Below are 27,425 nucleotides of genomic sequence, written 5' to 3'. Positions count from 1 at the left end.
GACAAAAAGAGACGTTTCTATTTTCGGAAATGGGAAACCGGTGTAAACAGATACCACTTTCTTGGGTTTTGCGGAAAGTTTCCGCTTTCTAGTGTATGATGTTTGGACTAGGACAGCCCAGTTGACTGAAGACATTGTCGGCCGACGATCGGAATCGCAATGTTTGTGTACATCAAAGATTATTGTAACAGAATCCAATGCTTCCCCGATGTGACGCTGCGAGATGGCTGTGTACCGGAATTCGGTGTCAGAAAGCTCGAGAAAGAAATAACGAAAGACTTAGAAGGAATTGAGATGTTGGTGGAGCCTGCTATCTGGTTTAAGGTGAGTCTAGTACAGATTTGTTCTTTTTAGTAACTTATAATTCACAAGAAAGCGGAAGTTTTGTGTGATTTTTACGATTACCTCATTTGGTGCATTGCAGGATCTGGCCGGTTAATAAAGTATATTTATATTTATTAACAAAGTTAACGTGTTGATGAATGGTTATCGATTTGTATAAATATATATATAAACAAATGAAAACAATCACTTGACATTATTGCATATTATAAATTTTCAGTTTTTTTCAGAATTTTTTTATGATATCTTTTTATGATATTTTATTCAATATTACATGAAAACTTCTATTCGAAAGTAAATACATTTCAACAAAAAGCCTTTAAATTTGTTTAATTCTGATGGTGGTGATTCACAATAATGACTCCTCAATAGCATTATATTTGATTCAACAAAGAAGGACGATACATTGTGACAATGGTATGCAGATGATAATAATATTATCTTGCATACTGCATACAAGACGCGAACAAAAGTTTGTTTTTGAACTTCAATTTCTGTTTTTATATTTCAATATTGCAATGCTGATCTTTTAGAGGGGAATATGCGGTGAGATACCCTTACTTCATCAAAATTGACCATCATTCAATGTACATCAAATGGTAGTACATTATTAATTGTGGACTTACACAAAAATACTTGCATGTTGAATCCCACATAATATTATGATGACCCTTATGATCTTGCTTTGTCCTGTACATGTATTTAAGTTTGATTTCTCACATACTGTTAAATACTTTATTTTCGCTGGAATTAATTTTCGCTGAACAGTCGTTTCAGGTGTTTTGGAGGTATTTTATTTTTCAGTGATTTTTAATGAGTATGTAAAATACAGGGAAAAAGGTATATTCGCTGGATTTTATTTTCATGCCTTCAGTAAATTGGCGAAAATTAATTCAAAGTGAAAATAAAGTATTCCACAGTAGTGTGGAATGGTCTGTTATTTAAAGTGCCTGTGAAATGGCTGCTATTTTCACGCCATTAATTATCCATTGATACATATATATTATTAATTTTTATGTTTCTAAGCATGAATTATTTTTTAAAAGTGAAAAATCGTGTTTTAAACTCAATCTACGGCAACCTTATTTTTGTGTATTTTAAAACGAGGCTCCTCATTAGCTTCTTATTTACATACAGAAATTCCCCTTGTGACGTCAGAAGGGGAAGTCGCATGGCAGCTTGCATTGCCGATACATGTCAATAAGGCAAATTTCTTCTGCAGTTTTCTAGTCTTTGACTAAATTTTCACTTATGTACTTGTTCGTCGAGGAGGAATGGACCATAATGAACACATAGTTTCAATTTTTGTTGCATGGGCTTGAGTTAGATGCAAAATATGTCCGTTCTGGTGTAGCTGGTCACCGTGATCGTCAGCGGCGCACGTTTGTACACAGTCGCTGGACAAAATAGAATTTGATGTCGGAATTATCTCGTTATTTAGCAGGTTACTAGGCACGTCACTACACTGTTTTATTTCATCGATCGTCTGAGTAAAACTTTCAAAATTAAAATAAAAGAGAACATATTTTGACATTCTAAACATTAGACTATAGTGATCACTATAAAATAATTAAAACAAACGACAAATCACAGTTACTAAATAAATGACAGCCGGGTGGAAATAAATTGAAATTTTGTTGAAATAGGTGAACGCGTCGGGTCCCGACAAAGGCAAGTGCGTTAAAAGCGGCGTTTAATTGGATAACAAAAATAATCGAGATCGACACACATACAGACAAATTCAGAGTGGATTCGAGTTAGCGTGATCCATGACGTGATTGTCATAATTATAACATCATATTGAAACTTTATTTGGTGGAAACACATTGACCAAGCCCGGATTCTTATTTCATAAATTATTACGTAGATCAAGCTGCAAGCATGGAGGTTAAAAGAACAGAGGTGTGAATTTGACATTCAACACCAATCATCAAACAATTCAGAAAATTTTTGGCCTTCGAAAATGAAAACAATTAGCAGTGTGTAAGGGCTGTGTAATTTCCTGTTTGTCCGACGCTTCGTTTTCGTGTCACTGTCAAAATTATTGCTACCTTTTACTTAACAGGGACTAAATGGTCTCTATAAAACGATAATCACGATCGCAAAAAAAGTCAACTCATTTGAAACACTTGCCGGACGTCTCTCTCTCTTCTGAAAGCCGCCTCGGTGATCATAGTCCGGAATATATTTTTCCTTTCAAAAGTGTTGCGCCAGGTTTATGTTGTCAGCGTTTCTCTTTAAACCTAGTCGTTTTTTCATGGACGAGGACAGTTTTTCCAAAAAAAAGGAATTTGAGGTTAAGTGGCTTTCGTCCACTGATGTCGCACCTTCGGATCGATTAGAAACGTGTGAATACTTACACTATGACTATACGTTTCACTGCAACTGCCCACAACACAACATCTAAATACTCTCTCTCTCTCTCAAAAAAAAAAGAAAATAGACAAAAAAAAGAAAAAAAACTCCGACTGAAAAACGTATATCGTTTAAAAGTATACTGAATGACCGGTGTTATTACGGCTCAGGGGTATGACTTCCTCTCACATTTTGGCATTTGGTGGCGCACTTTCGGCGAGAGTCGGAAATCCGGAAACAGTCGATCGTTTCAGGATAGGTGGGCGTGGCTACAACACAAGAAATATCCGAAATTTACTTGGATACGAGTAATCATTTTCAGCAAAAAATCAATAACTGCCCATTTCAGTGGGACACAGATCTAAAATGGGAAACGTGAGGGTGGGCATTGCACAGGCACTTTAAAGCTTTGTCGTCTTTGTACCATATCATGTTCCGTTTGGGTCCCACACAACAAAATATAGGTTCCACGTATGCGACATGGGTACAGCATAGCCTACTATGATTCCCACATGACATAATATGGTGTTTGTTTACTGTAAAACTATTTATTTTCCCTAGCCATTTATTTCACTATTTTGAAGTTTTAAGCCTATTCTCATAACATATTTACTGAGTTTTAAATTTCTGAATTTACTGTACATGTGAAGCAATGTGTTCTATTGTTAATGTGTTCTATTTTTAATTTTTATGTTCAAAATTGTAGTTTACGTTTTACCCCTCTGTTTTGTCCACCGCACTGTCATATTGATATTTTTAAATATTCTTCACTTGTGAGATGCATGAACAATTTCAATAATTTATTGTGGAATGGTTTTTAGTAATTTCAGCCATTTTAAATCAAATAATTTAGGTACATCAAATAATTCTTGAAAGTTAAATTCAGATATTTCAAATTAGGAGTTTTCAGGCATTGATTTTGTTACATCTGTAATCATGATAAGATTACATTTTTATTCGAATTATTATGCATATGAGAATGAGAGCAAACGTTTTTAGTAATTTGTTCAAATGTTTTTTATCGTATATTTTTGTATGTTATTTATTGTATTTTGATGTATGTGTGAGTGAGGAGCTTGTAAATGGGACCTGTGCCCGTTGGTCTTTTCAAATAATTAAATAATGTACACATTCACATGGATTTAATTTAGCAGATTTTACTCATCAGCAAAGTTAAAACCCAGTTACATTTAGTAAATGCATTTAGAGTACCTGATTGTTATACGCTGTGCAAATTTTAACTTTTTTATGTTATACACAATATATAAACATGATCAGACATGTTTTCTTCGAGGTTGTGGAATGTTCGTCTCCACAGTGTAAATATCTTGAGTGCTCACTCTCAAATGCAGTTGAGCAGAAAGCGAATTTGTTCCAGGACTTTCATATTTCTTTAAATTCAAAATGTTCTCATGTTATACAGCTATTGTCCAGGTTATCTTCTTTCAAATATGTTGTAAGGCTCTTAATGCAGCGGTGAATGGATATGCATACAAATAAAGTTTCAGTTTTGTAAATAGCCTACTAGTTAGACTTCATTTACTTGGATACGAAGATTGTATTTTTCCTCATAGTTACGAAATTACAGCAAGGCTGGTTAATTTTTTTTTTAGCGAATTATCAAATTGTTATATTTTGAATGACAAATGTAACAGTAATTTGCTAGTTTTTATTTTTTTTGCTCCCATACATTATCAATTTTTTGATACAAGAGATGTTGTTGCATTATTCTCATGATTAATATCTACGTTGACATATCCTGGTTGATGCTAAGATGATGTCGTTATGATAGGAAGATAGTCACACAATGCTGTCCCTAATTTGAAATATTGTTTCTTTGGCAACATCCACTTCAAAAGCAGCAATTTTGGAACATTTTCTATAGGAATCCATGTAAACACATTATTAATTCCATGGATAACTAGTATTCAATATTCTCAATTTTTTTATGACAGCCATATCATTTTTTTGCATACACATGTACATGTAGGTAACAGAACACAATTTTGAGATATGTTTAAATTTTTCTGCCATAGAAACCAATTGTAAACTAAAACACACATTTTTGATCAATTTTCAAGGTCATTTTGTGGAAAATTTGTTCAATGATCATCTATTTTTAATTAGAATTTTGAATATTACAGTAATCCAACACCTCTTGCTAGATTTCAAAAATTTCTACCGATAAGTATGTTTTTTTAATGGTAGTTAGTGAACTACCTTAAGTAGCATCAACAAATAACATATCACAGAAGTCAGCAGGAAATGTTGCGCAATGCATAAACTATATTTTTCGATGATTTTCCAAGGAAAATAAGTAAATATACCGGTAATCTGCAATATAGTATTACCGGTAAACTGTTTAATTTTCACTGCGGAATTTTTGTTTTTTAATTTAGGCTTTTTGTGGGTTTTGTGAGAATTTTGCAACAAAAGTCACTGACTCTGTGTCATAAAATACTACAAAGTAGATTTCACTACAACAAAAATTTCATGAAATTTGTGTATATTGGTCTTGTGTATATTGGTATATTTTTTTAAGATTCTGACTTATACCTATGGCCAATGAAAAACAAATGTGGTGTTTTTGTAACAGGATGTTTTTTTATGTGTATTTTTTTATATTTTATTTTTCCCAATAAGCATAATTCTAAGGTTATTACTAGAATATTATCACGGTTTAACTATAGATGTGACAACTGGAGGAGGGGGGGTGACATTAAGTTTATTTCCAGAATACATTTCATGTGGATTTCCGTTATACTTCCAACATAGATTTCTTCCTTCCTTCCTTTAGATTTCCTACATAGAAGGATTATCAATGAAACAACAAATTTCAAATAATAGCTAATATGTAATTTACATAACAATAAATAATTTTGGGCTCATTTGCATATCTTTTACAATAAGTCATGAATTTTGATTCTTACATCATAACTTTTTATTACTGTATATACATCAGGAATTATAGTCACACTGTCATTTAGATGTGACTGTTGCTTCTATTTATTTAAAAGTTAGATTAGATGCTCTTTATTATCGTGAAATCTACAAATAATAGAATAGTGAATCAGTCTGGTGGACATACCTTACTTAAGGGTCAGTCTGCACATGTGAGTTCTCATGGTAATGTACTGTAGTCATGAAGAGAGCCAATCAGTGATGACACAGAATTCTGTGTCGTCTACGTATTTACATAGCCAATAGTCAAGCACTGGGAAGAATATATTAAATGGCTGCATGGATTCCAGGCTAATATGAGTATTGTTTGTTATGAAAACTTAAATAAAAAAAAAAACATGATCTGAGCCTTTTGCAGTTGACAGTACAATCAAATGACATAATTTATTGTCTCTTGAGACATTGTTTGGAATGAATGTGAATTTATTGGACTGGTTCTCAATTTATCGGACCATGTCGTTGCGAAATTATTGAGTCTAAAGATCACATCCTGCTCTCAATAGTACAAATACCCATAAACAATCTTCGGCTGCTTTTGCTTTAAGTTTGTAACTTATGACGTAGATTTTAATTTATTGAAATTTATCCAAGTTTGTTATTATCTATTAGGAGCTTTCAGGCATAGATTTTGTTACATCTGTAGTCATGATATTACATTTTTATTCGAATTATTATGCATATGAGAATGAGATCAAACGTTTTCAGTAATTTGTGTACACATAATGTACATATACTGTAGAATACTTTATTTTCGCTTGGAATAAATTTTTGCTATTTTTGCTGAAGAAATGATTCAGTGAAAATAAAATCCAGCGAATATACCTTTTTTCCTATATTTTACATTCAACTTGTCAAAAATCAGTGAAAATAAATTCAGCTAAAATAAAGTATTTTACTGTATGTATCTCACTAAGGCCAAATAGAATACAACCGGCAACTGCCCCTTCCATAAAATATTTTGTTTATTCTATTTTTGATTTAATGAAAACTGGTATGTACACTAGGGACGCACACTGTGTTTGTATCAGTATGTAATTTAACAGTGAAATAATAGATTGAAAATGCCAGTACAAGCCTGCTATAAAACTATGTCTATAGGCAAGTTGTTATGTAAAGCATTCATATTTCAAAAAAAAAAATCATGTTTCATATTTTAAAATTCAATTTTTTACATCAATCTTATCATGTTGAGTCATCTATCATTGAAAATACCAATTTAGAGAGATTTGCTACATGTATACCATACCATATTAAAATTGCATTTAAATGTATTGCATACCGAGTTATTAAAATACAACTTATTATTATACATCTGTCACCGTAATGCCATAAGTTACAACGTGTTGTAAGTTTACAGTATTTTACAGGGAATTTTCACCCTACTGTATAAGAAAAATAAGAATATGTAAATTCCAAATATGGACTGATTATGTGCATAAGTGTCCTCTAATAATAAAAACAAACATGGCTGCTGCCACCAGGGTTTGACCAGACTGCACACAAAGAAGTTTGCTGATTCTGTTCTAAACTTTTCTAATTTCGGCATTCCCATGATGTATCCTTAGAAGGAAAAGATATATAATAATAAGGTCATTACAAGGTCATTACAAGGTCATTATGAGGTTATTACGAGGATACCTCAAAGTACGCACTCAGACAGTACGCCATTGCATTGACTTCCGCTGCACGTTGGTCGATACTCCCACTGTACTGTCTTTGTGCATACTTTGAGGTATCCTCGTAATAACCTCATATTGTAATCACTTAGACATGCGTGTTATCATTTACACATAAGTGTATGTGATTCAATGGAAAGCTACTTCAATACAATATTGTGCCTGACTGGCTATTCAACCTAAACCTTTTCACTACCAGATCCTACTTTTCGTCACAAATTCACCAAATAGTCCTGTTTATAGTCTGCCCTTTCCTTCAGAAGATTGAGACAAAAATAGCCAAATTTTTTGAATAAAACCTGAAAATTTAGCAGCTTTCAAGAAATTTCAAAGTGCTTGAGGTCACCCTTGTTGTAGTTGTCGTGGAAATATTACCGCACATTTAAATGAAGTGTTTTGTCAATAACACAATTGCATCATTACAGCTGAATGCAACTCAAAACATATGGAGTCAAATCATTGTGCCTCTCATTGTGTTAAACCAAGCATGTGACTAGATGGTACAAATGTAGGTATTGATAATGTCGCTTTATTTTTGTATGTGATTAAATACATGTACCGGTAGGTGCCAACCATTTCAAATAAATTACTGACCACTTTCCTGAAGATTTTGATAAGAAGAATGATAAAACTTACTCGGTCATACTAATGGGGTTTTTTAGTCTCCGTTCGGACGAAGTCCGAAAACGGGGACTTATAATTCGGTCTCTGTGCGTCTGTGCGTCTGTACGACCATTCAAAGTCATATCTCAGAATCCCTTGGACCGATTCTGTTCTTTCTTTGCATGTGCCTAGTACTTTATGTGGGACATATGCACATGCAGTGGTTTAGCGATTTGATTCAAAATGGCCGACTGGCAGCCATCTTGTTTTTTGAAAATGTTGTATTTTGGACATGCTTTGTCAGTTGTCAGTCAAACTTGGTACATAGATTATACATGTTAGGATACATGTCCATGATGATTTATTTCGCAATTGGATCAAAGATGGACGACTGGCAGGCATCTTGTTTCTTTTTTATGCGGTATCTTGGACGTGCTCTGTCAGTTTTAATTCAAATTTGGCACATACATGTACTTTATACATGTTAAGATGCATGTCCATGACAATTTGTTTCAAAATCTGGTCAAGGATGGTCGATTGACAGCCATCTGACTTTTTGGCCTTACTACTATATTTTCACAATTTATGTACCATTTTCATTCGTATTTGGCACATACATCATACATATCAGTGTGTTTCATAATCAGATCAAAGATGGCCGAATAACAGCGGTTTTTATTTTTGGCCATATTACTACTACACGGAACACATGTTTTGATGTAAATAAACAATCTGTTGTATACGCCACTTGGAACTCAAGTTTCAAGGACACGCTCGCGACAACCCCTCCGCTTTAATATGACGAGCACAAAGCACAGTGACTTGTCATTAATAATTTTTTTCTGCTAATTTTATGTCAGGAGAGTTCTATTATGATGTGGATTGTCAGGGGTCACAACCTTTTTGTTTAAATATCATGTGACGTTCAAAGTTGTCAAGTGAGTTACATGTGCACTCATGGTTCCAGAGTATAGTTTTTGTCACAGTCACGAGAAACAACTTGATAATTAGGACATTTTCAACCCGGAATGTGTCACTTTGCTGTGACTTTTCTGTGATTGATTGTGAATCACAAGGCAGTATATAACTGGAACAAAGCCCTTGAATAATTATTTAAACACTACTGTAACAGTTATAAATAAATGTACCGGTATGTCTGTTGCTATTTTCATTTTTGCTTCCTCATTTGATTTTCCAAATTAAACATCTTAATCACCTGATGTAATGCTTAATGATATTCTTTGGAAAAAAAACATTATTGTGTTATTCAGAGAATAAAGGGCAATATAATGCCCATTGTGTCATATTGGATCAAACATAGACAATACGTAGTAAACACTTTCATCTGTTATCAGGCAATAATGTGCAGTACTTTTATACCCCAAATTTTTGAAAAATTGAATATAAATGCAAAGATGGCCTTTTTTAACCTTGGAGGTGTTCTACTGTATGTCAGTTTTGCGAAAACTTTTTACGAGTAAATAGCATGAGAAAATTTGTTTATTTTTTGATGAAAATGGCATGAGTCATGGTGAGTTTATTGTTTAGACAACCATCTAAATGTGGGAAAACAATATGAGATATTGTTATTAACCAATTTTTGTTCAAACTGTTGTTTTGATTCGATTACCTGGCAGAATGCATTGACCTGTTCAAAACAATTAGAATGCACCATTTTGGTGTACAACAGAGCACTGTTTTATAATATTATATAATTTTTTAATATATGCTTAATTAACCAATTGCAGATATGTCATATATTACAGATATTTCCAAATAGATAATATTTTATTAATTGTATACAACACATGTTATTTTTAATTCACATGTTCTTCTATTGTTGATGCGATTCTAATAGAGCAAATACTGTATACTGGATGCTATAATTTTGATTGATATTGTATATATAATTGATATATGCGTGTATTGGTACTTTAATATGGGAAATGTAGTTAGTGTATTCTTTTTATTTGGGTAATTGTTAAGCTAGAATGACATACAGCAAATTTGCATGAAAGCCTCTCATGTAGAAGTGAGAAGGCCCGCGACGGCCGAACGGCATAAGATCTCACTCTAACGCCTGACCGAATAGTGTATGTCTCGTCGGCAAGATCAATACTGCGAATTCGCAAAGTTCATGCCTTCTTGCCATTAGTTTCAATGAATATTCATTTTGGTGGTCATGGTAACACCAAATATCACAGACTGTTTTCAATAAGATGATTAACATTGAGCAGAAATTTGCCAGCATCTTATCACACACTATGTCAACAAACAAATAAACTCTGCCGTGAATGGTCACTCTTTGATCCCTGTCACTATCTGTCGTTCCTGCAATTTGATTGTTACCGACAAAAATCGTTGTGGGAAGTGCAAAAAACTACATCGTTTCACCAGGCGTGTGTTGGGTTTGGAGTACTGCAGAGGTCGCAACTCACGCGACCTTGTCAGACTATTGAACATGCTTCTCTTGGGAGAGGAAGCTGATTCAGTACCTCCTGAAAAACAAATACTATTGTGAGCTCTAAACCCCCTAAACTATTGTTTTTTTACCCTATTCCCTCATTTATTTGATTTTTTCTCCCATTGTTACATAAGGTTCTTATCTTGGATTCTGTCAGCATTGACTGTGCCAAAAGAAAAGTATTATGGACAACATGTTCACAGTGTCGTCTAACAGGACAGGACAGAGGATGGGGTTTTGTCTATTGTGCTCATGTCAAAGAACGTAAGTAAAAACGAAGTGAATGATTTATTTAAACTATAGAGGGCACTGTCACTTATCAGTTTTTGGTGATGAAATTTTCCAACCATCAAAAATACTTCCACAAAATAAAAGGATAATTAACGAGCAGTTAATTTAAATGTTGAATGTTATATATATTTTTTTTACATTTTTCACAATTTTTTTCATTTTCTCTATAATCTCTTAATTTTAATTGATTGACAGGTCTTGATCAAAATTAAGAAAAAAAAAGAAAAATTTTTTTTATAAATGGTAATGAAACTCAAAAAAACAGTACAACTGCTTCATTTGTAATCATTTTATTTTGTGATATCTAAGCTGTCACACTTGTTTAAATTTTGCAAGCATGTCTGTGTGAGTGAATGTAGTTGGAACTCAAAAATATAAAAGTGGCATTGTTCGCTGCTGTTATTATTATTAAATCTAGATGTATGTGTCCTTGTTAATAAAAGATTTCATGGCCAACATCGTCATCACTGCGGATCATGAACCAGTGGTGATCAGTAAGCGACGTTTGTAATCAATTTCGCATGCTGGTTGACAAAAATATTAGAAAATGACACCACAAAAATATTTTTATTAAGATTTCCTGTGATTTCTCTGTTTGGAAATTTGTTTCTACATGTACTTATTTTTTATTTTTCATAAAACCAGTTTACCACACATCTGGGGAATGTTACGACTATGACGCTGACTTAGATGATATCTTTGATTTGGCTACGTGTTTGTTGAATGATATGCCAGATATGATGTCGTTATTACGATTATTGCATTGCTATATACTACCAATGATAACTCTCAATGTAGAAGATTTGAATGTAAGCAAAGAAGCCCTTCAGCAACAGGTAAGATTTTGCCAGAAATTGCGCTGTTTAGTCCTAGGTAGCCATATTGAATTTAAAATGTAACGAGGGCGCTTTTCCCATAATAATTCTCTTGACATGAGGAAAATTGATGATGTGCTAAAAATATTTGTTTTTAGGTGATTTATAAATTTTATTATTACTCAGTGTATAATGTAATCATGATTTTTCAATAATTCATTTTGACAGAGCGGAGTGGTTCATGTTACTGTACTGATTATCCATCACTGTTAACTTCACATTTTCAACTTCTTCTTAAAAACTACCAGATCATTTGCTTTGATACTTGGTATGTACATGTAGTTACCTTGGGTGGACCTGTCAGATTTGTTCATATCGTTATGATACATTACCTTTAATTCTCCAAAACTTATTTTTGTCATTTGGAGTAAAAAATGCTTTTTGCACTCATCAAAGCCCAATTGCTCCAATATTGTATAGGTGTATACCTTAAGTTGACTTTGAATCAGATTTGTTCATTCCCTAACAATATTTCAAATTTTTTATTTTTTGGGAATAATTTTGTCATTTGTAGTAAAATTTCCAGCTTCTTTATTATATGTAGATGCCTTGATTAGTACTTCTAATTTCAGTGAATATTTTCGTTATTTTTTCAAAAAAATGCTATTTTGAATTATTCAGCCAATAGGCTGCTTGATATTATAAGCAAATGTTTTTACACTATTTGATTGATTTTGTACAAAGCTGAGATCCGCTATGTTTATTTCGACAAGAGTTCACCATCCATAAATCATGTATGTCATCAAAAAACATTTTTGTAATCACTGATTTTGACTCAACTAGTCGAGATTTCAACATAATTTTCAAAACTAATTTATTTAAATGTTATTTCCTTTTTCCTTCCACATTTTTACTAAAATGCGAAAAAGTTTGTTTTGCACCAAATTAGTGACCTTGATTTGAACCCCACCCTACAGCACTCCCCTCTCCTGTATATTTCTCTAGAAGGGGCATATACAATTGGGGACTGGGGTGATTATTAGAGTTAGAGTTAGGATTATGTGTTGAAAAAGAAACTATTTCACTGAAATGTTCTTAAAAAACTGTAGTTTTGGTTAAAAATTAAAAAAATAACTCCCATGGAAATACATTAGTGAAAAAAAATGACAGAGTTTTAAAGGTTAATGTACATGAACTGTTAAGCATTAGAATAAACACAATGCCTGTTATAATTCAACACATGTGCTGTCCTGATCTACTTGTTCTGTGAATCTCATCAAATGTAATCGTACCACTGTAAGGATATCCCTCCTTCCAAAGAAATCCTGTACTGGTATCCTGCTTCCTTTAGTGCCTACTACCCTGAATCCAGTTTGTCAGCTGCCTAGGGGACAAATTTGTCAAATCTGTGTTTAGTAATAAAAAAAGAATATTTTATTTGTTCCCAGTCTCTGTTAAGGTCATATTTTCATTCACAAATGAATGTCTTTTTAAATACTTATAATCACCTGATGTAATATCTTGTGGGGTTATGATTCGTGACTGAGTTATATCTAAATAAGTAAGAAATGCCAGGCTATGCAAACAAATCAATCACAGGAAACGAATATGTAAGTAATAAACGCGTAAGAGTAGTTTATTACGTCAGTACAGTATATCCACTGATACACCGGAGAATTTACCATAAAGAAATATGTAAGCGAACGTTTAGGCTCGGTGGGATTCTGAACCCTAGGCGGGAATGTCCCTGATTGGTCGAAAATTAACATTATATGTTTTCTATCATGTTCGCATTTGTGTCACAAACATGTCTATTTATAGACGTGGTTTAAAGCAAAAATGGTACATGTAATCAAATATATAAAGTACAGTATTTAAGAAACTTTGATAATACAATAATCAGTGTTTTCAATAATAGCGATCAAACACGACATAGCTAATGATATCCTTTAATAAAAAAAACACTATTTTGTTATTCAGAGAATGAAAGGCATTATACTAACAATTGCATACTTCTGTTATATTCATAATTATTTATTTTACTACTGTAAAATACTTTATTTTAGCTTGAATTAATTTTCGCCGAAAATACTTTTTGGATGTTTTGTATGGAATTTACTATTACTGATTTTTGACGAGTTGAATGTAAAATATAGGAAAAAAGGTATATTCGCTGTGTTTTATTTTAACTGAATCATTCCTTCAGTGAAAATAACAAAAAAACATCCCAAGCGAAAATAATGTACCTGTATCTTACAGTATTTCATTTCTGCCATGATAAACAATGTTGACGTTATCCAAAGACACTCTTCTCAGGGCACAAAAGTACTGACGAAAGGACTCTGTACACTGGTATACACTGAATGTTAAAACGGCTTGAGTTTGGTTGTCCCTTAGACTGTACTAAATGTAGGTTCCTTTTATGCGTGAACGCTACTTGATCTAGTCGATATACAAACATATCGCATTAACTTTAATTTTAGCCTTCACAAGAATGTAGCCTGAACACAATTGTGTAATCTATCTGGGAAAAACACAGCTGTTATTTAGTGTGCACATGTGTGCAATTACATCAAAACTTATGCTCATTGGTTGCATTAAACCCTATCACCTGACATGAACACGAGGTAATCAGGAAACACATCTCTTTTGCTGATTGATGTTTGGAAACTCTACATGTGTTGCCATCTAGAGAAATGTTTGTAGATATGTACTGGACCTTGTCACTGTTTTCCCATTATAATATTACCAAAACTCACTGGTTACCAAGGCTTAGTTACAACTTAGTTACAACTTAGTTACAGCGTCTGATGCGATGCTATGCTATTAAAGTTACTTCAAGCGAGAGGGTCGTCACCTGCGCACGCGCGTGAATTGAGTCTCAAGCGACGATAACAACACACGCTAAAAACGCAAAGGCTCATGGGTAGACACTTGTTTGTAAACAATGACACACTATGGCCGCCTGACGCATGCGCAGGTGACGACTCCCTCGCTTTAATATATCACTTGTATCTCTACATGTGCACCATAATAACATCATGATGAATCGTTTAAAAAAAATTCTTAATGTTTATTTATTATTGATTATTTTGATTAATGGAAATCCTGATCCTGGAACTATGAACTGTTTACCCACTGCGATATATGGCCATACTTTGAACGTCTTCTAGTTGTCTCAGTACCCTGTTTTAAAACAAATAAATAAAACCATTATAATTATTTCACATTAGTCTGTTGTACTATAAAATCATTTTCACTAGCAATTAATTTCATTGTTTTGAGAAATTTCACTTGGTTTTATTTAAGTTCACGAACTTGGCAAGGAAACAATGAGGTCTATTATTATTCCCCACATCCTCCAAGTTAAAAGTTGACTGTATGCTCTGTTGCATAAATACATATACAGGTACATGTAGTATGCAGGCAGAAAAATCAAAATAATCTACCCAACCATAAATCATTGAACAAAAATCATATAGGGAAACTATCTATCTACAAAATAAGCCACAAGAACAAAACAACTGACAAGTACACAACTCTACATAGTCAAATCAGTAAGAGAACCCTTGGTATGGGATAAGTGATGTCAGGTGATTTGAATATAGTGTATGAGCACATCCTGCTACATATATATCATCAGTATTTGACATTTTTGCCTTTAAAAATCATATTCCATCTATTTCAATCTTGATGTCAGCAAATTGGAATGAACATACCCCTAACACAAATACAGTACATGTGTGAATAGAAAATTACAATCAATACATTTTTAATTTAGTTTATGTAGAGTAAATGGTTTGTTTTCATTAAAATAATGATGCAAAATATAACTAAAATTATATTTAAATTGAATGTATTAAAATTCTTATGTGGTTTGGATTCACGGTAAATTATTCACTTACACAGTGTGTATTACCTTGTATTATTATACATCTGTCACTGTAACGCCTTAAGTTACAACGTGTCATTTTGCGATATTTTACGGGGTATTTTCATCCTACCATATAAGGAAATGTGAATTCCAAATATGGAATGATTACGTGTGTAAGCGTTCTCTAATAATAAAAACAAACATGGCTGCCATTAGGGTTTGACCAAACTCCACACAAAGAAGTTCGCTGATTCTGTTCTGAACTTTTTGGATTTTGGCATTCCCATGATGTATCCTTGGAAGGAAAAAATGTATAATAGTAAGGTTATTACGAGAATACCTCAAAGTATGCACTCAGACAGTACGCCATGCATCGACCTTCGCTGCGTGTCGGTCAATACTCCAGCTGTACTGTCTTTGTGCATACTTTGAGGTATTCTCGTAATAACCTTATAGTACTTTACTCCACTGATAATAGGTTTGAAGTGAAGATAGCTGCTGCTGTTCATACACGTTGTTTTTATCTATCATCGTTTCATGATTCCCAGCATTATTTACTCGCAATATCTTGTTGATTTCACATCCAGTGTGAAATATGCTTCCCATCAATATATAGCTTTGTATGGTTCAGTGAATATTTTATATGAAAAAATTGGTTTAGACAATTAATACCAAAAACCAATACAGCATCCTTTTCAGTATTCATTAAAATGCATCTTTGTATAGGTATAAATCAGTTTAATCATCAAAAAATTGTGCATTAAAAAACATAAACAAGTTTTACTTTGGGTTTATTATTGTAAAACCATTTATTTTCACTGACATTTGATCACAGGATTTTGATTTTTTGATCATATTCAGTTTGTTTTAATTAACGAATTTGCCAAGGAAACAATGAGTTTTATTTTTATTTTACATTTTCACATAGATTTAATTTAGCGGCTTTTACTTATCAGCAAAATTAAAACCCAGTGAATAATTAATACATTTACAGTATTGTAAAAAGTGGCTCTTCAAAATTCTTATTTTTGTACTTTTCTCACTTGTGTTTTTATTTGTTATCACAGAGGTGGGCGGGGGTGGGGTACAATTTTCAGGGTCATTTTTTTTTTCGATTGCTACGAAAACACTTCTATTCCTAACTGAAACAACACATCTCTTGAAATGCATTAAATTTAATCAATTTTGTGGAGGGATTATTTGCAACTCTTCATTTGGTCAAGGTGAGGGCAGTCGATAAAAGTTGAGTGATCTAAGAATGTGTTTTTGTTGTGAGCTTAGTGATCTATGTTGAGTGGTTTCCATGGTTTTTTTCAAGGAGACTTACAATATTCTTGTTAAGGATACACATGTTTTGGTATATCATTTGTGATAACAAACTGTTTGGCCAGCTAAGAGGTTCAATTTTAAGTACTTTGTTTACGTCACGTCTACTTTGTTTGCTTCAAAATAACTTTTCTATTCCTCATACTGCCGTTACCACAGCTTACTATGATGTGTATTTGTAATGTCAAATTATTTATTCATTAATCTGTTCATTCATCTTTTCTTTTTCATTTAATTATTTGTTCCTTCCTTCCTTCCTTCCTTCCTTCCTTCCTTCCTTCCTTCATTCATTCATTTGTTCGTTCGTTCGTTCGTTTGTTCATTCATTCTTTTTTTCATTCATTCATTCATTCATTCATTCATTCATTCATTCATTCATTCATTCATTCATTCATTCATTCATTCATTCATTCATTCATTCATCAATCTCTAATTGTTTTTACACACAGCTATTTTTGACATAAGAGGGCAGTAACAACATGTTATCATGGTATGTTGTCTGTCGTCACCAGAGGTATTGTAGCGTGTATGTTTTTGTTTAACATTATTTTGTTTTTAAAGTTTCCTAGGACCATAAATTATTGACTTTATTTCAATTAAACTGTTTTTGTAGTTCTAATTGTATTTCGCTTTCTTTGTTTTAATTTGATTCTTGTTATTTCTGAACATAAATATAATGTGTTGACGTTCAAAAAAATGTCATGAGACTACAATTGTGACTGTTACTGTTGTTGCCATGGAAGACCACTCAGCAAAATGAACCGCAACTCAGTAAAGCCTGAATAAACCATCAACAAATTGATGTCGTCATGCCAACTAAGATAAAAACAAAACAATGTTTTCTTTTGATTTAATATCTGATAATTTTAAATATTTTATTTTCATTCCATCTTATGTACATCATTTCCCAAGTGGTTTCTTCTCGCTCAAATATTTTCAGAAATGCCCCTCTACAAGTAAACAACTTGTCTATCTGTTCTGTTTCGAAGTCAACATGTTTCTATTCCTATTCACCTTATGCCAATTGGCAAATTATAGCCATGACCTCTGAGCCACATCTTTCAATTCATTCTTGGCCACCAACCCCGAAAAATAATTGGTTCATCCCTTTGTTTGTTTTACATAATGGGTATTGCACCTAGAATGCATTCATACCAAAAATAGTCAATTCTGTTTTCGAAAAAAAAAGTGCCCTTCCCTTAATGGTATAAAGGTGACGCCATCCGTCGTAATTGAACAATTTCTGTGAAGAATATAGAGCCTGGGAGGGAAAGTATTTGTTTAATTAACCACAACCTATGAGGGTTGTTTATTTAAAAGAAAAAAAAAAACGGAACTTTGCCATGCTACACCTGTGCATATTTTCCCACTGTACTTTGGTAACATGGTAAGCATGGGGCATTCCTTGGTATCTGGTTACAATCATTGTGAACAACAATCCCAAGTCAGATCATTCCATTTTAATTGTTGAACGTAATTTTAAAAAAAAAATTATTTTCAGCTTAATTATGTTATACAGTGACATTTATTGAAAAATTCTGCTTATTAAATCTAGTAATGCATGACAAATTTTTATGTAATTGTTAATAACCGCACTTATGTTTCTTAGTAAACATGACCCTCACAGGTAAGACCCATCACCCCTTCAATTAGTGGGACATCCCATCCTATGATGCAATTTCTAGCCGGTACATATATATATATATAAAGTAACTGTGATTGTTGACTATTTTAACAGATACACTCAATTCATCAACTGGATCATGAGCTCAACAAGAAAACTGGCGAGATGACGAAAATCAAAGAATTTCTGCTCCAAAAAGCAAGGGAATTAGCAGCTTTTCTGCAAGGGGTAAGTCAAACGTTTCATCTCAGCTTTCAAAGTCAGCAACAGTTAAAGTTTAAATTTTCGCGGTTAAAGTTTAAATTTTCACTCTCTTGTTAAACTTGTTCACATATAACTCTGTATTTTTATTGAATTTTTATTTGAATTATCTGTATTTGGAATTAATTCCTAAACTAGACTTTTTACTGACTGGTGTCCAGATTTGGTTACTAATTGTTGTGAGTGCAAGTGTGACTCAACTCAACAGTTTTTCTTCTACTGGAAATTAAAAATAAATATGATGCATTTTATTTATTTGTTTATAATAGCATCCAATTTCTTTCTTTCTACCGATAGTCATAATTACAATTGGTGAACATTAAAAAATATATATTTTGGGTCAGTGGTAATTTTTATTTTTTTTTTTAAATTCTTTTTTTTAAATTCTTTGAGCTCAACTTTCGTCACCTTTAACAAACTGAAACTGCATAATTGTTTTAATATTTTCTCAAAAGTTTTGGTTTCGACTATAGCTAAAGAAGAAATCATGACTATCTGATTCAAAAATAACAAGAAATTATGGAAATATTTTTTTAAATTTTCAAAATGTGGCACCAAATGTGGTTAAAAAATATGGTAATTTTTTTCTGCTAAATAAATTAGTGACTGTTCATACAAAATTCAATTAATTTTCAGAAGATGACAAGCTGACTGAAAACTCAACAGAAATTTAAAAATTTAGCACATGAAAGGAAAGCAATCGCATAATTAAAATATGACTAGGAAACCAGACAAGCTCACCACTGGACCAAACGCACAGCTTTCAAAACAACTTGGTCCAGACTCTTTTTGTTTTTTTCACATCACTTTTCGCTTGGTTTGAAATAGACACCCCATGACTTCCTTAATTATTAAATTACAACAAAACTATTATATTATGATTATTGTCATAGTTATGGAATATTTTCTTGTCAAAATGAAAAATAGATCTCATTGTTTTTCTTGAAAACCCTCTGGGTTTAAATATATAACCAATATTTTGTGATTTTTTTTGGAATATATTGCTGACAATTGAAGTGGAACAGTAAAAATCACAAGGTGTAAAGACAGATTTGTTTTTTGTCAATTTCTGTTTTCTTGCTGCCTTTTTACTATTCTAAGAATTTGTCAATTGTATTATGGGAGAAATGGAGAATTCTTCTTCCGTGTATCAGGTATTTCAATTTTAAAAGTATTGGTAACCCAATTTTAACCTTACAGAAGTCTTTGGGATTTTTCTCACTCAATGAATGAGTGTTCGTGGTATGTGATCTCTGAAAGGGATTTGCCTTTGTCTAAGCCTATGCTGGCTGTAACATGTGCTACTCCGCATACGGAATGTCTACTCTACTCCACTTTCACAGAACAAACAACTCCTTTGTTATGCAAATATACTTACTGTATGTCTGAGACCACTGTCATGAATTTAGGGTTAAGCCATTATGTTTTATTGGAGGGTGGGTATGTCATGATTATATTTGTATGTGTGCGTAATACTAGGCGTAGACCCTACCCCCATTGTTACAAATTACATTGTCATTCTATAATAATTTCGATTCTGCTTGTTAACTCATCTCCATCTTCCCACGTCTGCTAAAATTTAGACCCTTTAGGTGCATAGAAAAATGTCATTCCGTGTATACCTATGAAGTAATCTAGACCCTCTAGGAGTACAGTAAAAGTCTTTGTAATTACCATATTAGGTATATTACTGTGCATTTTCATTATACCTGTCAATTTAATGTACCGGTACATGTATATTGATTTCACTACAGGTAGGGCAGATATTTTATATATTTATTTATTTTATATTCAACTTTTTTTTTTTATTTGAAATATACACTATAATCACATTAAAATCCAGCCATTAGAAACAGTTTTACACATTTCACAAATAAAAAAAACTGAACATTTTTTTTTTTGAATTTGTTTGAGGAGTTTTGATCTAAACCTATGTAGCTAAAATAAAATCCTGAATGTCTGATTCAAAATTAACAAGAAATTATAAAAATAGTCATAAAAATGTGGCACAAACATTTTGACAGGAAGCATTATGATAAGTAGAACAAATGAAAAAAATTGTTATTATTTCAGTATTCAATTTAATTTGAATTTGAACTGCTTCAATTTTGTGACTTTAGGAAATACCAAGAAAATTTAATAGCAGTTAAAATTTGATCATTGATACAATTTAAATTGGCAAACCGTCCACAATTAACCACATCAAAAATGTTCTGAGTGGGAACATTACACAATTTCAATATGTCAGTAACAGGTGTAAAATGAAGGACAAAGCTTGAAAACAACTCAAAGCTTTATTCGAAAGAGTTTTGTTGCTGTTACAGCAATAAAGAAGTACAATAAATGTTTATACTTTTTGTGACGTACTGTGGAATACTTTATTTTTGGTTGGAATTTATTTTCGCTGCTTCAGTGAAAAAAACATCCAGTGAATATACTGTTTTTCCTATATTTCACATGCAACTCATCAAAAATCAGCGAAAATAAATTCCGTATAAAACACCCGAAAGACCTTTTCAGCAAAAATTAATTCCAGCTAAAATAAAGTATTTTACAGTGTACAGACAAGTTCAATTTTCACATTTATGCTACTGAACATTTCCCAGCTTCCATGCGATTACATAAAAAGAAACAATGGTGCAAGGTCCTTTTTAATTAAAATCACCCACCAGCTTTGACAGGTAATTACTATGCATCTAAAGAGTTGAAGGCTAGAGGATGTAGGGGTGCTGGTAATAGCATGAAAATAAACAGTCTGTCTACCACTTGAATTAAAGGATTGAATTCACATGATTTTGGGGGATATCAGTTGTGTGAGACAAACTCCATGTTGATAGGTACAGTAAAATACTTTTATTTTTAGCCAGAATTAATTTTCGCTGAAAAGAATGTTTGGTATTAAATTTATTTTCACTGATTGAAATTTGAAATATTCTCTGGATTGTATTTTCACTGAATCATCTTCAGCGAAAATAAGTTCCAAGTGAAAATAAAGTATTTTACAGTAATTTATAGAGAGTTTATCATAGCATAATGGTTTCTAGAATCTGTTGTTTGTTTATCGCCTTTGTTGTCATGTTGTCATGTTGACACTCATGACAATCAATAACAAATATATGTGAGGTATTGTCACTCGTTCTAAGGAAGGATATAATAGGAAATAAGATGGTGTCGAACAATTTGAGTATTAGTGTGGGGGGAAATTGTTTAGTATATATTGTGTCTAAGGATATGTGTGTTAATATTGGGGGAAACAAAAAGCGTTAATTTTAATAAAAATATTCTGTGTGATCGTGTTTGTGCTTTGGCAGTGTTTGTGGAATAGTCCCATGAAAATAATTAAACTTGTACACTGTAGCCTGGTTATAACGAACTCTTTGGGGGACATACAATTAGTTTGTTATAGTGAAATGTTCACTATATTGAAGCACATAATACATTGGGTTTGTTGTAAGCGGGAGACATTATATCAGGAAATTCATTATAAAGGTGTTCATTATATTGAGGTTACAGTGTAATTTAAAACTGTAGGCAGTCTTGTACATGAACAGTGTTAACAAATCATTTCTGGAACTTAAATCACGAGAAACCTGTCCATTTAGCAAAAATGGTTGAGAATTTTGGTTTTTGGTAGGATAATCTACTCTCATATTTTTAATGCACATTTATGAGTTATTTTTTTTATGAATTTTTTTAAAAACTTTCAATAATAACTTTCCATTGGCATTGGTTTAAAATTTTGGTCACCAATGTTAATAAGGGGGAGTCGTCACCTGCCATGCGTCAGATGGCCATAGCATGTCATCGTTTACAAACAAGCATCTACCCATGAGCATTTGCGTTATTAGCATGTGTTGTTATCCTCATTTAGGACTAAATTCCTGTGCGTGCGCAGGTGACGACACTCCCGCTTTAAGTTCAACCCTGATATACTATGTAGTGCACCCGATGGAAGTCACTGACCCATCTCATTATAACCTCATTCCCACAAGTATGCCCCCTGCCTAGGTACTTGTTTACCATCTTCAGTCATTGTTGGAAGGATCACCCTGTTTACTTCTGTTAGACTACAGCGTACAATACGTGACATCTCTTAAAATGTTTGTTCGTTCATGCATATAAGATATTATATTTTTCTCTTTTTTTTCTTGACTCTCTACAGCTGCTTTCAATGGATGTTTTGTTAACAGGTGACAATTACTTTGTTAATATACTGTTATCCAGTGACATTCGATTTCTGACTTTGTTTTTCCATTGTCATTTTGCTGTTTTCTTCTATGTGGTGTTTTTCGTGTTTCTTATATAAACAGTAGCTCTGACGTGTGCAACTGACTGTAACTGACAATATTTATGCTGGTCATTCGTTGACAAAGTCATGCAGTCCCATGAGTGAAAACAAGAAACTTAAAATTATGTTACTGAACATGAAACATCGAAAACAAAAAGCTGTATCTGCATTCATTGCAAAACGTATCTGCGCTTGGTCGAATGTTGATACTATTCTTTATTCGAGATAAACTACGTCACCAAGATTGACTCGTTTAGGATTATTGATGAATATTTTCCTTTGTTTACATCAAACGCAGAAGCGTTATCAGCGTGTGATGGAAATAGAATCTTGTTACTAAGCGTTTACACACCACAAATTGTTCTTCGTTGCCATTTCAGGCTGTTACCTTTCATTACATTTTTATGATGAGAATACTGCAAAGATTGTGCTCAGGTAGTATGGGGTTGCAAAGACCTCTGCTACCTGTCAGCTGATGTACTGTCTTTGTACATGTTCTTTCACTTGTGCATTCGGCAGATTGAAGAAAATATTAAAAACCTTCAAAGATACTGTTTTCAGACTAATATTGTATAAATCTATTTATTCATTGCCTCAAACCATAATCTAATTTTTCTGTATGATTATAATGCAAAGATAACCTTTTGCATAAAAACCTCTATAATTTTATTTTTTATATATTTTTTCACAAAATCTGATAAAGACTTGTAGTAAATAGGTAGTAATGTCCATTTGATACAAAATTAACAAAATAAATTACAGAAAATTACTGAAAAATTCAGAAAATATTACATCAAAGTTTTGGCTTGAAAAACTAGCATTCAATGAGTTAAAATTTACACTTAAGAGTTGTATACATAAAACTAATAAACTAGAGAGTTTATATACATAAAACTGATAAGCTAGGGAGATAATATACATAAAACTGATAAGCTAGGGAGATAATATACATAAAACTGATAAGCTAGGGAGTTAATATACATAAAACTGATAAACTAGGGAGTTAATATATGTAAAACTAATAAACTAGGGAGTATATATACATAAAACTGATAAGCTAGGGAGTTAATATACATAAAACTGATAAACTAGGCAGTTAATATACATAAAACTAGGGAGTATATATATCAAAATTTTAACTAGGGATTTCATATATAAAACTTACAAACTAGAAAGTAAAACATAAACTAGGGAGTTATAAACAAGCCCACCACATTGTGTATCCAGGCAACAGGTAAACTGTCTGTATACATAACATTTACCAGGTAGTGTGTACATTTCCAATAGATAAGTTTGTCTGCTGAGTTTCTTTTACTTAGTTAAAAGAAAGCTCCTTCTTTATAACAAGTCAATCTCATTACAGAAAACCAGATAGTTGGCTCCCAGCCACTTTAATTTCTTTTTAAACTATTCATTACCGTGTATCAGTCATAGCTTTTTACTATCATGTGAATAACAGTACCATACCTACATGTAAGAGTAATGGGCCATAAAAGTGTAGGCAAACAAATGAGAATTACCACCCTAAGTAATCAGTTTGAAATATTATGAGTCATGTTGGTGGAATTCTGTTAAATATATGTATTTATATACACCTACCAAAACTTTATCCTGTGTGTACCGGATGCCTGCTTAAACTGTACCACTGTGTAATGTGTCTTGTCTTTCTTGTCAACCAACTTTATTGTAGATGTATTCGGTTATCACAAACAGGCATTCAAAACGCAATCTCTTCGTTCAACATTTGCCTTTCCCCTTGCATGCATGATATCAATGTAACAAACTATAAATAAAAACAAAAAAGTGTGATTTTTGCTAATAGTAATTGAAATCATTTTCAACTCCCACCTCCTGTCTTCCCTAAATAAATACATGGATTTGCTGTGTACATGTTTTAACAGTGTCCATAGCTGCCCTACCCTCTATGTCTTAGCTTTAATGTAATGAATTACCCTACTGGAGAAGAGGAAAATACAGATAAAATTGTTGATCAACTTTTAGACTTACTATCAAACTATATGGCATGTTTATATCAACTCATCATAATACAGAACAATGCATTACTAGTTTTTATGGTGCATGTTTATCTTCACCAACTTATGGATAAGCTCCTGTTGTAGACCCCACATGAAGACCCACAGTGTAAATTTCAGATATGATAGTATTCCAATTTCTATTTTTTTTTCCAACAGAGGGATGAAATAGTACATAAAAGCAATCGAGAGTTTTTAAAAGCATTATTGAGTTTTTTACCAACAATTGAAGAAGAAAAACGGAGTGAGGTTAGTGTTTAACAAAATCTGTTATATATGAAATTTGAATACTGAACCCAACTTAATACATATTGATTAGTTAAGATTTGATGAATATGCAAATTATATTATTATTTTTGTTTAAATGTGCATGCTAAATCCAAGATGCTACACCTTGATTGGTTGATTTGGTGAATATGCAAATTATATTTAATTTTCTTTAACCTTTTCACCACCAGTTCCTTCTTTTCATCACAAATTCATAAAATAGTTCCTTTTATAGTCTGCACTTTTCTTCAGAAGATTGGGACTAAAATAGCAAAATTTGTTGAGTAAGAACTAAAAGTGACTAATTTTGTCTGTTGGCTCCAAAATTAGGATTCATTTCCAGAAATATTGAAGAATATAAGAAAAAAGTGCAGACAAATTTAGGCGGGAAAGTCTGGTGGTGAAAGGGTCAAAATTTGCATGATATTTTTCTCACAACTTTGCATACTGATTGGTTGACAGTGCAAAGCTTTGAAACAATTTTATAGTAGTTGTCTGCATACCTTACACCTGTATCTGGTTACAATAAAAAAACAAACCTATAACAACAAATTTGTTTTTTTCTACTTTATCCATAGTTGAATAGTTGCCAAGAAAGAGTACAGAATGCTAAGCTGGAAGTATCCAACTGTAGTGAGGAGGCCACAGTGCAATTAGATTGGTGAGAAGAAAACATTAATTATGACGTATATCCTCACAACGTACTGAATCAACTTTTCCACAAAAACTTGCCTTAGTTTTTTTTTAACAAATTGTTAATGAAGATCTTTAACCTTTTCACTACCAGTTCCATAGTTTCGTCACAAATTTGCAAAATAGTCCTGATAATAGTTTGCAATTTCCTTCAGAAGATTGGGACAAATATAGCCAAATTTTTGGAGGAAAAACTGAAAATTAATAAAAATTTTGTCTGTTGGCTCTAAAATAAGGTTTCCTAAAATATTGAAGAATATAAGAAAAAAGTGCAGACAAATTTGAGCAAAGAAGTCTGGTGGTGAAAAGGTTAACCAGAAGGACATCTTTATCTTCGCTGATCAAAAATATATACGATATTTTAGTACATGTGTGTAATATGTAAATAAAAATGTTCAGTATGGGTCTCATGCAACATGTTGAATACTGGTAATGGTAGCTATGTATTTCTTGTCTCACATTTTTCGTCTTCTTTTCTATAATGTTTTCTGTAAACATTTCAAAAGTTCATGATTTGATGATTTATTGATGTTCATGATGACAAAATTTTGAAAGGAACCCAGTTAAATATTCAGAATTTTAATGAAATTCATGAAATTATTAAAGCAGTCTACAGTGGCCTTTGAAAACACATGTGCCTATTTACATGCAACACTTAAAAAAGTTACTGTAGAATACTTTATTTTCGCTTGGAATTTATTTTCGCTATTTTCGCTGAAGGGATGATTCCGTGAAAATAAAATCCAGCGAATATACTTTTTTTCCTATATTTCACATTAAACTCATCAAAAATCAGTGAAAATAAATTCCATACAAAACGCCCAAAAAGCCTTTTCAGCGAAAATTAATTCTAGCGAAAATAAAGTATTCCACAGTACTATAAAACATGTGTCACAACCATGTGAGTTTAAAATCACATAAAATAAATATGTATGTACTGCAACAGTTGAATTGGCAGGACATATTTTTTGTGGAAATTTTATTTAATGTGTTTTAATTTGTATTTTGTTCAGTGCTCGGCACGATAGAGACATGTCTCATCATCATTTGGAAGAAATTCTGTCATTACGGGAAAACATTAATAATTTGATACTGTTTGATATTGACGAGTGGTATGAGGTAAGACCCTTGTTTTTTAATTGTTTTCGAGTTCATGAATGTCCTGATTCTTAGCTAGTTTTTCGGTTGCAAGTTACTGAGCATGTGCAGTGTTGATTCAGTGATAAAAAGACGAATTGATTCCTTTAACCACTGTTCATAAGATCATTTGCTGCAATTTTTTTTTTTTACAAATGTTAGATAACCTCAGATCAGGCTTTGAATGTTGATATAGATATCAAGATTACATTTTATTTTGTTTCATCAGTTTATATGACTAAAATTATATTTCTCTTAGTTTTGAACATTTAGTAAACTTTTAAAAATCAACCTGTACAAAGCAATACAACATTTTGGGTTAAAATCTGGAGCCAGAACACATCTGCATAAAACTCCATATTCTACACATTGCCTCCGCGGTTAGGCAATATGAATGAGAAAAAATGGAGTCACC

General features: G+C 32.4%; 1 protein-coding gene across 1 annotated transcript in view; it reads left to right on the top strand.

Annotated features, from left to right (window-relative positions):
* Positions 1-27,425, top strand: part of LOC102808052 (uncharacterized) — a 36,114-nt gene continuing 8,689 nt past the window's right edge. Inside the window, exons 1-7 of the mRNA XM_078008835.2 lie at positions 1-324; positions 10,536-10,665; positions 11,338-11,528; positions 18,446-18,559; positions 25,073-25,162; positions 25,759-25,841; positions 26,887-26,992. Coding sequence (XP_077864961.2) covers positions 160-324; positions 10,536-10,665; positions 11,338-11,528; positions 18,446-18,559; positions 25,073-25,162; positions 25,759-25,841; positions 26,887-26,992 — 879 coding nt within the window. The 5' untranslated portion in view covers positions 1-159. The remainder of the gene's footprint in view (positions 325-10,535; positions 10,666-11,337; positions 11,529-18,445; positions 18,560-25,072; positions 25,163-25,758; positions 25,842-26,886; positions 26,993-27,425) is intronic.

This window comes from Saccoglossus kowalevskii, chromosome 22 (assembly GCF_978046115.1).
Source record: "Saccoglossus kowalevskii chromosome 22, keSacKowa6.1, whole genome shotgun sequence".
Taxonomy (NCBI): Eukaryota; Metazoa; Hemichordata; class Enteropneusta; family Harrimaniidae; genus Saccoglossus; species Saccoglossus kowalevskii.
Note: the sequence above shows the minus strand (reverse complement) of the source record. Positions and strands in the feature narration are given on the sequence as shown.